Below are 14,453 nucleotides of genomic sequence, written 5' to 3'. Positions count from 1 at the left end.
ATAGATAATCTTGTCCTTAGGTACCCACTTTCTGGGTCCTCTTTTGTTAGTTACCCCAGAGGTTCTGATCACCTTGGGTGTCTCAACATAATATTTTAAAGGAATATTTGCATGATATTTAGTCATAGAGAAAGATCCCTTTTTAAGAGGGTTTTTAGCAACTTTAGCAGGTACAGGATCAGGCAATATGGTACCAGAGGGAACAAAGCATTCATATAAAGATTTAGCTTTAGACACAGAGGGCTCATTTCTAATTGGTTTAGAGTAGCCAATGCCATGCATTCCATTTCTGCTTACGCCATAGATCATTGAAGCCATTAAGCTTCTATCCACGCTTTTAGCTAGGAATCTTTGAAAAGACTTTTCATACTTAGATTCATTTCTACAATCAGAGGCATCACAGGCAACAATTTCTTCTAACTTAGCAATCTGGTTCTTAAGCACAGAGTTAGAATTTACCAAAGCATGATTTTCATTTTTCAAATCAGAAATAATTTTCTCATGTTCAGAAGGAGTCTTGGAGACAGCAGATAAGTTCTTTTTCAACTTTTTATGCTTAGACAATAAAGAGTTATACTTATCCATGATATCAGACAAAGCATGTTTCAGTTCAGAGGTAGAGAAAGAAGCAAATACCTCATTTTCATCGTCTGAGTTAGGATCTCCTTCTGATTCTGAGTCAGAGTCAACAGCTTCCTTTGACTCTGCTTCCTTGTCTTTGACAATTGCCATGAGTCCTTGGACTTCACCATCAGAGTCAACATCCTCTGACTCTGATTCATCAAATGTCACCATCAGACTCTTCTTCGTCTTGAAGTGCTTCTTTGGCTTCTTGTCTTTCTTCAACTTTGGACAATCACTTTTGTAGTGCCCAGATTCTTTGCACTCAAAACATGTGACTTCCTTGATTGAAGACTTCTTCTGGCCTGAGGACTCATACTTTCCTTTTGCCTTTCCAGAGCCTTTGAACTTGCTTTGCCTGTGCTTCCAGATGCGGTTGAGTCTCTTGGAGATCAGAGTCAGCTCATCTTCATCAGAATCTTCTGATGCTTCTTCAGATTCTTCTTCTTCAGCTTGAAGAGCCTTTGACTTCTCAACCTTAGCCTTTTCAGATTTGGATTTCAAGGCTATGGACTTTTTCCTCAGATCTTGCATCTCTGAGCGCTTCAGCTCATGGCATTTCAAAATGCTGATGAGTTCTTCTAAACTCATATTCTCAACGTCTCTCGTGAGCTCTATTGAAGTCACCAAAGGCATCCAACTTTCAGGAAGACACCTGATGACCCTTATGACATGATCTTTTGTTGTGTAGCTCTTGCTGAGAGGTCGTATGCCAGCTACAAGCAATTGAAATCTGGAGAACATTTCTTCAATGGACTCATTTGGCTCCATGATGAAGGATTCATACTTTTGGATCAAAGACAATGCCTTTGATTCTTTGACTTTCTTGTTTCCTTCATGAGACATCTTCAGAGATTCAAAAATGCCTTTAGCAAACTCACGATCTGTAATCTTCTGGTACTCTTCATAGGAAATAGCACTTAGAAGAATTGCTCTTGCTTTGTGATGTTGTGAGTACAGCTTCTTTTGATCTGCAGTCATCTCTGACCTTGGGATCTTCTTGCCATCTGCATCAACTGGACGCTCGTAGCCATCCACAATAATATCCCAGAGATCTGCATCGAAACCCAGAAAGAAACTTTCCAGTCTATCTTTCCAATATTCGAACCTTTGACCGTCGAACATAGGAGGCTTTGCATTGTAACCATCTCTTTGAGTTTCACTGGTGGTGGCAGCCATTGTTTTTCACACCGGCCCGGATCACTAAACACTGTTAGGTGTGGTAATCAGAACTTGCGCTCTGATACCAATTGAAGGTATGAAAAACGGTAGAAAGGGGGGGTTTGAATAACGTTTTCAGTACAAAACTTCCACCTTAAAGATTTTGACAAATCTTTCGAGAACTTAAGTGCTAAAGATAAGAGATAGAGAAGCACACAATAATTTTATCCTGGTTCACTTGATAAATCACTCAAGCTACTCCAGTCCACCCGTTAAGGTGATTTCTTCCTTCTTAGAATGAAGGCAATCCACTAATCAGGTAAGAGTTACAACTGCACTTGAAACCTACAAGTGACTAACAATTACACTGACTTAGCTCACACTAAGATTCACTCTCTTAGTCTTCTCTAGGATCCGATCAACCTTGATCTCCTAAAGGAACTAAACAAACTGTTTATCAAAGAATTGTTTACAAGAGATTTGCTTCTAAAAAGCTAATAGTAAACTCAATGAATTTCAGATGAAAGAAAGCTTAGAATATTTTGAATATGTCTTGCGCGTATGTATTGCTTCTCTTAGCCGCTTCTTTCAATCTTCAGCCTCTATATATATACTCCAAGGATTAGGGTTGAGCGTTGCATGGGAAATGCTACCGTTGGAGGGCAGTCCTGGAAAATCCAGCTTCTGCTGTGGCTGAGAACGTTAGGTAGGTCGTCAGGAAGGTACACTTGCTTTTGTACTTGGATAGCGACTTGACCTTTTAACCTAGGAGACTTCTGATCAGGGGAATACTTCATATTGGAACTTGTGAAGCCGGTTGATCAGAGTCAGAGGGAAAGCACAGATCCTCTGACCATTGTATCTTCTGATTCTGAACTCAGAGGGAAGAACATGGCCTTCAGAGTTTCTTGCTTCTGGACTTCAGAGTTTCCACTATTCAGCTTCTGGATCTTCAGAGTCTTCTACACCATCAGAACATCTGAACCTTCAGTGTTTCTTGGTTATCAGAACTTCTGGATCTTCAGAGCTTCTAGCGACTGAGTCCACATCAGAGTTTGTATAGCTTCAGAACTTCTGAAGCTTTTCCACTGTTCATACTGAACATGGTGAATGCGAAAGCGTTGCTTGGGTTACTCTTTATACACAGTGCTTCTGATTTGTGTGAGATTGAGTTGAGGTCAGAGCCTGTAAATAGCACACTCAGAAAAACACGTTAGAGTACCACAATTGTTCATATCAAAAGGTTAACTTGTAATCATCAAAACATAGAGTTGTACTACTAGATCAAAACTTGATCTTACAACAACCGCACTTACCAACCCACACTTTCTCCTTTGCGATCAACGTAAGTGCGTACCTTAAGACCAGACCCTTCAAATTTTCGTACAACTTCTCCTTGAATCTATGCTCCTTGATGAATATACTGGCCTGAAAAGCAGAATTAATCCTTGTATGTTGGAGTAGTGTGCACCTATGGATCGCACTCCAAGCCGCGCACAAGTCACTTTTTCTATCTTTGATGCACGCATTGAGTATTACGTGTGCACCTTCAACCCGTTGCAAATGACTAACATTAATATTAAGGAAACATTTGTTTGAATCAAGTTTGAGTGGATAAGAATGTACTTGTTTGTTGTTGTGTTCCCCATATACATGTAACGGTCAATGAGGTACCTCACAAATTTGTTCTTATACGGCAACCAAGTAGTGTTGATGTATTGCATGAACTTAGATTTCTCCCCACATAGTGAACGCAAGAAGTCCATACTAGCACCAAACTCCTTCATGGAAGTCGAATCCATGACATTACTCCATGCGTCGCTGACTTCTTCCCGCAACTCCTTCGGTTGGATAAATTATTTACTCATAAATATTGATATGTTAATAGTAAATATAGATTAATTTCATATTATTATTTTATAATATTTAAAATTATTTCTCTACTTATATAATAATTTATAATTTAAATATAAAGCACTTTTGAAAGAATAATAATTTTAATAATATTTTTTAATTTAACTAATTATTATTGTTTATTACTTTCCAATACAAAGTTAAAACCAATTCGTGAACTATATAGTTTTTATTAAAATAGGTTGCCTTGAAAAATATTAAAATAGGCTAATTAATAAAAATGTAATTTTGTTAATTTTAAAACATAGACTTATTTATAAAAATGTAAAAAATAAAATTTGATAGAATAATCACTTTTTTAAAAAAGAAAGTTTAGAAAATTAATTTTCAAAAAATTTTATGTATCTTTTATTCATAGGCTCATTTAATAAATTTTTCATTGTTTATATCATATCATATTATTATCGTGTTCACCTCAAACACAAAATCTGATAAGAGTTTATCCTGCTCTTATCATGTCCTACCTTTATCAATTTCTTTATGATATCATGTTCTTATCCTATCTTGACCACCAAATAAGAAATAAACATAAGGCCTACAATGTTTCAAGTTCCTTTCAAAAAATATACAATGTCGAGGATGTTCACTCAATTAAATTGTCCATTGAGAAGAGAGTGAAAAAGTCACATGTAATCTTTCAATTTAACCAAGTCATTTATTGTAAGAGATAGCATTGACCTGTTTGGTAATCATGGTAGGATAAAAGTAGGATAAGTCAAATAATTGGATAATGACAAGATATGATAAGAGCATGATAGACTCTTATCCTATATATCATGTTGTTATTTGCATCTATATAAATTGTAGACCATACCCATGAGAGAATATATACTAGCTAGAGAGAGCATAAGGCTAACTAGCTACAGAGACTTAAAGACCAGCTAAAACATAATGGCTAAAATTATCTATGGATTTCTTCTCATATTTGCCATGACTTATGTCATTCAACTTGTCACTGTAAGTGAACTCTCTTAACCGACTCTTTCACAATCACATGTTACACTAATGAACATGTAATCGCTATTTACTTTCCCTTGACATCATACTTACATGATTTTTTTCTTTACAGGCGGGCGGTGAAGGATCACTTACTCCCGATCGTACTAATTCTATCTTTTAATTTAATTTTATTTGTAGTTAGATAAGAAAATTTTACGCAAATTAATATAAATTATTAATTTTGCTGACCAATCTAAATTATGTTTTTCAGAATGTCCTGGCGCATGCGACGTTCGTTGCTCAGCCACTCAATACAAGAAGGCTTGTTTGACCTACTGTAACTTATGTTGTAATAAATGTTTATGTGTCCCATCAGGAACCTATGGCCATAAGGAAGAATGTCCATGCTACAATAACTGGAAGACCCAAGAAGGCGGACCAAAGTGCCCATAATTCAAGTTTATTTGTGTTTATATATACTGTTGGTCATGCATGCATGATACATTTTTATTAAGAATAAAGTTTATATATATTATCCTTGAAGTTATTCAATTGCTTGAAGATCCCTCTTAAGTTATGGAAGTGGCATTCTCCTAATTGGATTAAACAAATTTTTTGTTTGACTTTTCTCGTTTAATTTATCTAACATTCTACAACCAATGGTGGTTGGTTTGTTTATAATTAGAAAATAAAAATAAAAAATTGAAAATAAAACCAATATAATTTTATATTAAACATTCAGGAGACTCTTGCAGAGAGGTACAGTGGGGGCTAGAGTCTTTTCAGATGGTCGTGGTTTGGTTTTGTATTGGGGGCGCGCTTTTCTTTTATTCTGGTCGTTTTGATCGTTGTTGGCTGTTTTAGTTTTTGCTTTTCGTGTCTGTTCGTTTCTTTCCGTTTTTCGTTGTCCCGCCCATTGTCGAGAGGGCTTGTTTCTCGACTTTGATTATTATATCATATCTTTTGCTCTTAAAATTTTTTTATATTAAACATAAAAATGTTTTAAATCCTTTGACTGATTTCAGTATATTTGATGATAAGTATTCATTAAAAGCAAATAATAATTTTTGCATAAATAATAATGTAGGAGTTAATATTACTTAAAAAATATGTACAGTTTTATTCATGAATTACATACCCTAAAACATATTGTTCAAATAAAAGAATAAATATTAAAGATAAGTAAAATAACGGACAACAATTATAAGAATGAAAACTTCTGAAAAGTGAAAAAAAAAAAAAACTGATAGTATATCATGAAAATCATTAGAAAAAGTATTAAATATTTTTGTTCCATATAATTGCAAATGGATAATAATGTTCTTTGTGATGATCGAACAATCATGAACTTTGGAATTAAGATTTGCTTTGGAATCCTATTGCGGGCCCCATCAGTCACTTTGGTTGATTATCAAACTTTTTGGTAACATTTAAACTTTTGATCTTCTCAACCACAAATTGATAATACTAGTGCGATAACCCGTGCGATAACCCACATAACTTTATGTTGGAATTTTTTAATAAATAAATTATTTTTCATATATATGTAATTTATAAATTATAATTAAGTCAATCATGTATAAGTCAATTGTATAATAATATATGAGAGAAAAATAGAATAAATAAATGAAATTGTGATGTATGCATTAAACATTTCCAAAAACTTCCTCATTTACAGTACCGGTTTGTTGTTTGCCTGACTCATCCAGTATACAAAGTTTAAGACTCTTTCTTGAATCTTGAGTGTACTCTAGAGAGAGGTACATATAACTGACCATGAGTGAACACGGATCTCGGAAGGAAGGGCCCAACCTGAGATAGTGTTTATCATTGGCTTTTGTTTGTGGTCATCGCAAAACATATTGCAATTGGAAACTATCTTCTTCTGAATTTAATTGGAAATTTGGAATCAGAAGGAACTAAGTCCATTCTTGAAATGTGCACTTTGTCATCAGCATTTGTTCTCTGATAACAGTTGCACCAATAACACGTTCACCGAGTTCATCCATTATTAACCTGGTTCCATTGCATAAACCTGTTGCTTGGTCTATATTTCTCAAAAGCATGACTAAAGTACTAACTTTTGATAATAGATTGTGGTTTGACATTACAAAACATTTAGTGTCATTCAAAAATTATGTGGTAAACCACTCACCTCAGATTTCATAATCTTCAACAGATTGCAAGGCAGAGTCGGAGATCAGATATTCATGTTCTGGTGCAGCTATCATGCCAAGCATTAAGTGTTTATCATTTCATCAACCTCAAGTGTAGGGGACAATATTGCTATATCTTGAAAGAATTGCTGGTCTTTCATTTTGTGCGGAAGGTCAGAATGTGTATATTTAACCAATTCTATTAATTGGTCAGGACTAATTGAGATGAGCAGATCTGGCGGAATTTGAACATCATACTCTTCTGCTACAGAATCAGGATGATCGCTATTTCCAATTTTAAGAATTCAATCTGCACTCTTTGATTTCTTTTGCTTCATCAGTCGTCTTAGCTGTCGTTAGCCGCATGTTCTTAGACAATTTCATAAATTTGCAATGCTTCAACAATGATGAAGAGTTTACAATAGCTTCCACAACTTCCTGTTTGCTTCCTCTAATTATTACAGGTAGTATTTGTTTAAAATCACCTCCAAGTATTACTACTTTTCCTCCAAAAGGTTTATGTATGTTGTCTTCATTTTTCAACCTCATTAAATCTTGTAGTGCAACGTTTAGGGCTTCGAAAAAAAACTTTTTCAACATTGGAGTTTCATCTCATATAATAAGGCTTGTTTCAAGCAGAAGCTTTGCTCGTAGACTTTCCTGCTTTATATTACTTGTTCAGGTCTTTGTAGCATCTAATAGAATGCAAAATTTAGAATGAGTTGTTCTGCCTCAAAGCAAGAGTAATAATGCTATGCCACTAGAAGTAGCATTAAGCACAATTAGTCATCTGGATTTACATTACGCGGATAAAGTGTTCCAAACAAAAGTCTTTCTGATTCCACCAAAGCCATATAAAAAGTGGAAGCCTCCTGAGTTTGACAACGCAGATGTGACAACCCTCTCATATACAGAATTTTACTCCGGTGTAAGCATACTAAGAAACTCTTCATATTGTATTTTTAATGCATATTTGTCATAGTTTAGTTCATCGACAATAAATCTATTGTCAAATTGCAGGACTTCATCATATTATGGAGTTGACAAATATGGGTAATCATTTAATGACCAATCATTTTTTTGGAGTAACTTCTCAATTTCAATGATACATAAATTTTTCAAATCAGTATCTGCGATTTGTAGTTTTGTAGTCGAGAAGTAAGATTAACTAATGATGTTTAACTGTTTCGAAGATAACTAATGTTCTTCACACGCTTTGCATAATTATCATGCACAACGTGATTTTCTAAACTTTTGAATTTCATTTAAATTAAATCCAAGCAATAATTAAATTATTAAAGCAACATTTCAAATATTAATAATATAACTTGAAAACCTACATACCTGTATTATGAAATGTTTTTCTTCTATGATGTAGAATGCCTTCTGATAAGAGAAGTCAACATGCGTCTCAAACATCATTAGATTTTGAGATTGAATTCATCATTAACATTCTTACAAAGAGTTTCATCATTTGTTCTCTAGAAGCTAAATCAGAGACTTGTGTAATTGCATCTATATATTCTTTATCATGTGTTAGGAACCTCAATTGATCGCATGCTTCCTTAAAAGTATGATATGGTATTCCCTTCACCGCTCTGATACTTCTATTTGATTGATAAGCGTATAATTGATGCATTTTACATGTGTCTTTCTAAGCTTCGTTATATAAATTTTTGTGCTTAATTGTTATGACTTAGCCATGTTTTGACCATTAGTGTTTATTTGGATTATTCATGGAAAAGAGCTTAATTCTACACTTTTAGTTTCTATGACTGTTTTTCTAGAACGGATTTAGTATGGAGCTAGCAATATCGACATAAGGCCCATAATATGTTATTGGAAAGATAACTCGAAGCCCTACAACTTTCATGTTCAGAACAATTCGAGAAACAACCTCTAAAGTTGTCAAAATTACCTTGCAAAGTTGCTGTCGCAAATCCTGCGAGTCTGGAATAGTCTGCACTAAAACGATCATATCTTGGGCTACAGAACTCCGAATTAGGATCCGAATGAAGGCCCGCGAAGCTGACTTAAAGAGCTACAACTCTCATATTTACCTCAATTGAAGATTCGTACTTCTTGTGGGACCCGCGAATGCCTGATTGTCAGCAGCTTACTCCTTTATGTGGGCCCGATTTTGTGAAGATTTAGAAAAGATTTAGATAACAAAGATTGTTACTTGATGAACAAGTTTATTTATTAGTATAAATAAGTGAGTTTAGGCTTTTGTTAGACCAAACCACCTCAGCACATCTCACCATCACCTCCTCCACCTTCTCCTAATATCTTTCTCCTCTTTTCTAGTATGAGTTGCTAAACTCCATAGTTAGTCTTAGGATTTTTAATATTCTTGTGATTGCAAACTTGAGGTTCTGTTCTTAATGCAAATTTCTTCTTTAGTAATTCTCTTCATCTCTATTTCTGATCTAGGGTTTGCTTAATTCCGTAGTTTTAGAAATAAGAGTTGATGCATGTTCGCTTAGTTCATGTTAGTTCGTAACTGTTTCTTAATCGCTTAGTTTAGGAAACTGTGAATTGAATTTCGCTTAGTTAATCAACTCTCACGAATTAGGGAAACAATAAGGAAGAATTAATCTTTTGTAGCCAATGAAGGTTTGTTGCACTTGAATATTATAATCCGATGACTAACACTTTCTTTTATCAGATTAAATCTCTTTTAAGTTTTGTTTGTTACTTTACAATCAAATCAATCAAACCCCCTTTTTAATTGCTTTGTTTTACTCTATTATCAATTAATACTTCACCGAGTCCTTGTGAAATCGATTCTGGTGTTCAACACCTTGTACTGCATTCAAAGCAGAATACTTTGGCACGCACCCGCGACAGTGCGTTCGTCAAATTGGCGCCGTTGCCGGGGACTTCGGTGATTATTAATTGTTTTTAGAGTATTTTTGTTTCCCTGTTTGTTTTATTTATTAATTTCGTTTTTATTAAAAAAATAAAAAAAATAAAAACAAAAAAAAAGGAACCAGCTGTTATATACATCACTTGATTTTTTTTTAATTATTAGATTTTAGATTGTGTTTTTATTTTATATATATATCTTCTATATCTATCACATATCTTTTATTCATATATGATATCTTCTAATTCTCTTTCCTATCTTTTATTTTTATATCACTATCTCTTTCTTATTTCTCTATCTTTTCTCTCTTTTATTTTATTTTGCTATCTTTTCTATTTTATTTCCCTTCATTATTATTTGTAGTATTATTATTTATTATCAATAGATTTGTTTTTCTTTTACTAACCTTGTTTTTTTTTCTGTTTCAGATCTCGTTTAGATTTTCTTTACTTTTTTTTTTCACTAACGTTTTTTTTTCTCACGTTGCTATCTTTACCTTTTTTTTCCTTTCTCTTTAATTTTTTTTTCCATCAACGTTTTATCTTTTTTTTCTTCCCACTAACATATTTGTATTCTTTTTTTTTTATTATCTTTGTTTGTGGTGAACATCTTTTTCTTAAAAGTAAGGGAACGAGTGTTGGTTTGTGGAGCTTTTGCAGTGATGGAAGCTAAACTTGATAAGCTAGAAGCCAAACTCGACGAGATACAATTTTCTGTTACACAAATGTTGCTCAAGAGCTATCAACAACAGTTTGAGTCACCTCAATGTTATCCACAAGAGAATTTTAAAAATATTTGGTGTGACCCACCTTACTATTATCCACAAGGGCAATTCCAGCAGTCTATTTATGCACCACCATGCTACTATCCGCAAGAAAAATTTCAATATCCTTTTTATGATTCACAATGCTACTATACACAAGAGGAATTCCATCAACAAGCAAACCCTGCACCACCATCTAAAGAGTCGTTGTTTGAAGAATTGGTGAAGCAGTTTGCGATCCATAACATGCAATTCCAGCAAGAAACTAGATCTGTCATTCAAAGACAAGAGGTCTCCATTGAGAATTTAACCAACCAATTAGGACAGATGGCTACCTCATTGAACACACTGCTAGTCGCACGCGCTCACAAATTGCAGTATGAAGTTGATGTGGAGATTGATGATGAAGTTAATCCTTGTGTTGATATTCATCTTGATGCTAGCACTGATGGTTCTTGTGATGTTAATGAGTTTGAAGCCAATCTTGCTTCTGATGTTAATTCTAATGATAAAGACAACCAACAAGCAATACATCTCCCTCTTCCACAGAGAACTTATGAGAGTGAGAAGATGTATCATGGTGAAGAAGAAAATAAGTTGTTGGATGATTTCAAGAAATGTTTTGCAAGGGATGAAGTTAAGAAGATGGATGTAGAACGTGGATCTAAATTAGCAATATTTCCACATAAGCCGCTTTTAATTAATATAGACATTTTTGAAAAAGTCGTGCTTATTGGAGACTCGGTTGATTGCAAGGAGTCAATTTCCATGGAGGAATATGTTTTGAAACCTCTACCGAAGCCTCCAGACAAAGAGTTGATTGTTGAATGTACTGATTTTTCATTTACTCTTATTTCAGGTTGGACACATGCTCGAAAAACGTTTTCACTCAAACTGAACATTGTCATGAGTCATGCTGAAGGTGCTAGAAAACAGTTTGGGTTTGTTAAGATTGTCGCAGATGAGATCCCTCTAAAGCCACCTGACTTGTGGATTGTCGTTGTTGTGCCTCAAGACTATGAGCTTCCTCTTAATGCAAGGCCTCCACCGGACTCAGGTGATAGCATTTTTCAGAGCATTACCAGGTTTCATGTCTCGCCAGCTCCCTTAATCCCTGGTTTTTCCTAACCTTTATCTTTTAATACACTTGTCTAATTTATTTGATGATTTGTGCCTCACATTGAGGACAATGTGTGATTTAAGTGTGGGGGTGGGAATATTATTTAGGAGTAGTACAACCTCAGTTAGGATAGTTTGCAATTTTATTTTAATTTATTTGCTTTGTTTTTATTCTTTTCAATAAAATAGTTCACACTTTTTCATTGAGTTTTAGTGATGCTGAGTTTGTGAGCAATATAACCATTTTTTTTTTGTTAAATTTCATGTCTCTCTTGGATGAAGTTACTTGTATTTTGAGTCCATCATGATTTGCATTGAGAATTGATTTGTTGGATTCTTTGTGTTATATGCTTGCCATGTGAGACTACCTTGTGAGATTTGGACCAAACACTTGAATGGTAATGTCTTTTCCATGATTCTCTTCTTTCTTGTGTGATTTCCTCATGTTTATATGCACTGCAGAACTTGACTTGATTCTGACTCAAATTGTTGTTCATTTTCATACTTTGATGTGATAAGGCATTCTTTTTCAATAAGCTATTGGCCTAAAAAGCTTACCTTGCATGTTTTAACCTTTGTTTTAACCCCTTTGAGCCTAATATCTCTATTCTTTTGTAGCTCATTACAAGCCTAAGTGAAAAACAATGATGATACTTTACCTTAGGAAATGTAAGAGCTTTGAAATTGACTTGGGAATGAGTATTCAACAAGTGCGGGGGTGATTTATTTGAATGCATGGTCTAAGTTGCTCAAAAGAGGTGCCTTCCTTGAGGATAAATTGTAAGCAAGCTGAAAAGAAGTTGAAAGAAAAAAAAAGGGAAAAATATGCAAATGTCAAAAAAGAAAAAGAAAGAAAAAAAGAGAAGTTACAAAGTGAAGGAATGTACTAAAGAAAGAAAAGGAAGTGGAAGTTGAAAAAAATGAAGTTGTAAAAGGAAGAATGTGTTAATTCTTGGGGTTGTGAGTAAGTTTAATTTGAATTTTTCCCCATTGCTCTTATTTTTCCTAAGGTTTTAACTCTGAATATCTTTCATAAATCCTTCCTTGACCTTGGCCTCATTACAACCTTCAAAAGTCCTTTGATCTTTGTATGCATTTGTTCAATTTAATTGGTGTGTTAGAATCTTGTCAAGCCTATGATAGATGCATGTTTTCATGAGATGACGAGAGTTGCTTAAGCATGATTAAACACAAGCCCAAAGACTTGAGAGTAGAGAGTATAACACTTGCATCTAACTTTGATGTTCAATTTGAAATTTCTTGTTGGCTTAGAATGTAGGTGATGGAATCTAATTTGTCTAATCTTTGTGGGAAATTAAATGGTTAATTTCTTGCTCATAAATCAAAATTTCTACCTCTCAAAGATAAGTGTGAGCTGAGTTTTTATGTTTTAGGAAGTACTTGTTATCATAATTGATTTTCTGAATCTTCTTTGAAGTTAAGTTTTGCCCAGGAGTGCAAAAGGTTAAGTGTGGGGGTATTTGATAAGCGCATAATTGATGCACTTTATGTTTGTCTTTCTAAGCTTCATTATATACATTTTTGTGCTTAATTGTTATGACTTAGCCATGTTTTGACCATTAGTGTTTATTTGGATTATTCATGGAAAAGAGCTTAATTCTACACTTTTAGTTTCTGTGACTGTTTTGCTAGAACAGGTTGAATCTAGAGATACAAATATCCAAATAGGGCGAATAATATGTCATTGGAAAGATAACTCGAGCCCTACAACTTTCATGTTCAGCACAATTCTAGAATCAGCCTCTAACTTGGTCAGAATTATCTTGCAAAGAATATGTGGCTAATCCTGCGAGTTTGGAACAGTCTGCACTAAAATGATCATATCTTGGGCTACAGAACTCCGAATTAGGATCCGATTGAAGGCCCGCGAAGATGACTTAAAGAGCTACAACTCTCACGTTTACCTCAATTGAAGATTCAGAATTCTTGTGGGACCCGCGAATGCCTGATTGTTCAGCAGCTTACTCCTTTATGTGGGCCCGATTTTGTGAAGATTTAGAAAAGATTTAGATAACAAAGATTGTTACTTGATGAACAAGTTTATTTATTAGTATAAATAAGTGAGTTTAGGATTTTGTTAGACCTCACCACCTCACCATTACACCCTCACCTCCTCCCCTCTCATATCTCTCCCTCTTTTCTAATATGAGTTGCTAAACTCCATAGTTAGTCTTAGGATTTTTAATATTCTTGTGTTTGCAAACTTGAGGTTCTGTTCTTAATGCAAATTTCTTCTTTATTAATTCTCTTCATCTCTATTTTTGATCTAGGGTTTGCTTAATTCCGTAGTTTTAGAAATAAGAGTTGATGCATGTTCGCTTAGTTCATGTTAGTTCGTAACTGTTTCATAATCGCTTAGTTTAGGAAACTGTGAATTGATTTTCGCTTAGTTAATCAACTCTCACGAATTAGGGAAACAATAAGGAAGAATTAATCTTTTGTAACCAATGAAGGTTTGTTGCACTTGAATGTTATAATCCGATGACTAACGCTTTCTATCTTATGTCTAGTCTATTTAGTTATTGCTTTATTACTTTTCAATCCAATCAATCAAACCCCCTTTTTAATTGCTTTGTTTTACTCTAATATCAATTAATAATTTATCAAGTCATTGTGAGAACGATCCTGGTGTTCAACACCTTGTACTGCATTCAAAGCAAAAATACTTTGGCACGCACCCGCGACAATGCGTTCGTCAGCGGGAGAGTTTGGGCGGTTGCCAGACGGCGAGGTGTGAATTGTAGCAGAGGCGTTCGCCTCGCCCTGGTGATCTACTGCAAGAGACTTGCCCGCATCTGAAGAGGTACAAGGGGAGGGAATGATGCCCTCCTCACCAAAAACGGGGGAGATAACGGAGGGGTTCGCCTCGCTCGGCTTATTCTTCTTTAGG

At 34.6% G+C, this 14,453-nt stretch overlaps 1 protein-coding gene across 1 annotated transcript; it reads left to right on the top strand.

The window, feature by feature from the left end:
- The first annotated feature begins 4,552 nt into the window (after positions 1-4,552).
- Positions 4,553-5,170, top strand: LOC130731580 (gibberellin-regulated protein 12-like). Its single transcript, XM_057583860.1, has 3 exons — positions 4,553-4,653; positions 4,766-4,796; positions 4,907-5,170. The coding sequence occupies exons 1-3, from the start codon at positions 4,588-4,590 to the stop codon at positions 5,086-5,088; spliced, it is 279 nt and encodes a 92-aa protein (XP_057439843.1). The 5' UTR covers positions 4,553-4,587; the 3' UTR covers positions 5,089-5,170.
- The last annotated feature ends 9,283 nt before the right edge of the window (positions 5,171-14,453 follow it).

This window comes from Lotus japonicus, chromosome 1 (assembly GCF_012489685.1).
Source record: "Lotus japonicus ecotype B-129 chromosome 1, LjGifu_v1.2".
Lineage (NCBI taxonomy): Eukaryota > Viridiplantae > Streptophyta > Magnoliopsida > Fabales > Fabaceae > Lotus > Lotus japonicus.
Note: the sequence above shows the minus strand (reverse complement) of the source record. Positions and strands in the feature narration are given on the sequence as shown.

What these genes read in the sequence shown, in the direction of transcription:
- LOC130731580 (XM_057583860.1), top strand. Translation starts at nt 4,588, where the DNA reads ATGGCTAAAATTATCTATGGATTTCTTCTCATATTTGCCATGACTTAT. An exon ending in ATGTCATTCAACTTGTCACT is followed by an intron (nt 4,654 to 4,765) that starts GTAAGTGAACTC and finishes TTTTCTTTACAG; the next exon opens with GCGGGCGGTGAAGGATCACT. An exon ending in AGGATCACTTACTCCCGATC is followed by an intron (nt 4,797 to 4,906) that starts GTACTAATTCTA and finishes TATGTTTTTCAG; the next exon opens with AATGTCCTGGCGCATGCGAC.